This window comes from Poecilia reticulata, linkage group LG4 (assembly GCF_000633615.1).
Source record: "Poecilia reticulata strain Guanapo linkage group LG4, Guppy_female_1.0+MT, whole genome shotgun sequence".
NCBI classification, from domain to species: domain Eukaryota; kingdom Metazoa; phylum Chordata; class Actinopteri; order Cyprinodontiformes; family Poeciliidae; genus Poecilia; species Poecilia reticulata.
The window spans coordinates 5053305-5054704 of NC_024334.1; the positions used below are offsets into that span (position 1 = coordinate 5053305).

Genomic DNA, 1400 nt, shown 5'->3' on the forward strand with positions numbered 1-1400 from the left:
TCCTGATAAAATGAGACGTCGTTCATCTCCACCAGACAGTAGAAGATGTTGATGCTTCTGTCAGGAGAGATTCTATCAGTGTTCATCTCCTTCAGGTTGGTGATGATKCYCTGGRTGGTTTCTGGACGGTTCTCTGTCTGACCCAGCAGATCTYCTAAGAGTCTCTGGTTGGACTCCACARTGAGACCATGAAGGAAGCGRACAAACAGGTCCAGGTGGCCATTTTTACTGCTGAGGGATTTCTCCATGACTTTCTTCATGAACTCATCTAGAGATGTTTCATTGTATTCTTCTCCCAGGAACGTCTTGATCACCTCTGACCTCCTGCTGGTGAAGCAGTGGAGCATGTAGATGGCAGCCAGAAACTCCTGGATGCTCAGATGAACAAAGGAGTAGACGGAGATGTCGCGCGTTCCTCTCTCCTTTTTAAACATCTCAGTGAAAACTCCTGAGAACAACGCGGCATCTTTAATGTCGATGCCACACTTATCAAGATCTTCGTCATAGAAGACCAGGTTTCCCTCCAGCAGATGATCTAAAGCCAGACTACCTAGAGACTCAATCAGCTTCTTGTTCTCTGGACTCCAGATATTTTTTGTCTTTCGCTGTCCATGAAATTTTTTCTCCTTGATTGTGAACTGAAGCAGCAGGAACTCTATGTACATCTCAGTCAGGGTCTTGGGCAGCTCTCCTCCCTCTCCGTTTTCCATCACATCCTCCAGAACTTTAGCAGTGATCCAGCAGAAAACTGGGATGTGACACATGATGTGGAGACTTTTTGATTTCTGGATGTGGGAGATGATCCTGCTGGCCATCTTTTCATCACCTCTGAATCTCTTCCTGAAGTACTCCTCCTTCTGGGGGTCAGTGAACCCTCTGACCTCTGTTACCATGCCGACGCACTCAGCAGGGATCTGATTGGCTGCTGCAGGTCGTGTGGTTATCCAGAGGAGAGCAGAGGGAAGCAGATTCCCCCAGATGAGGTTTGTCAGCAGAACATCCASTGAGCTGGACTCTGTAGCATCAGTCAGGATCAGATTATTATCAAAGTCCAGTGGAAGTCTGCTCTCATCCAGACCATCAAAGATGAACAGAACCTGRAACTTTTTAAAGCTGCGGATTCCTGCGTCTTTAATATCTTCAAAGAAGTGATGAATCAGTTSCACTAAACTGAACTKTTTSYCTTTCAGYACATTCAGCTCTCTGAAAGTGAATGGAAATATRAACTGGATGTTCTGGTTGGTTYTGCCTTCAGCCCAGTCCAGAGTGAAYTTCTGTGTTAACAGTGTTTTCCCAATGCCAGCCACTCCCATGGTCATCACTGTTCTGATTGGTTCATCACTTCCAGGTGGGGCTTTAAAGATGTCTTCTCTTCTGATTGTTTCTTGTTTCCTGGATGC

General features: G+C 46.1%; 1 protein-coding gene across 1 annotated transcript; it reads right to left on the bottom strand.

The window, feature by feature from the left end:
• Positions 1 to 2: 2 nt before the first annotated feature.
• Positions 3 to 1400, bottom strand: LOC108166214 (protein NLRC3-like; the record flags this gene model as incomplete). Its single annotated transcript, XM_017304246.1, has 1 exon — positions 3 to 1400. A coding segment is annotated over one exon (1398 nt), but the record flags the coding sequence as incomplete, so codon positions are not given.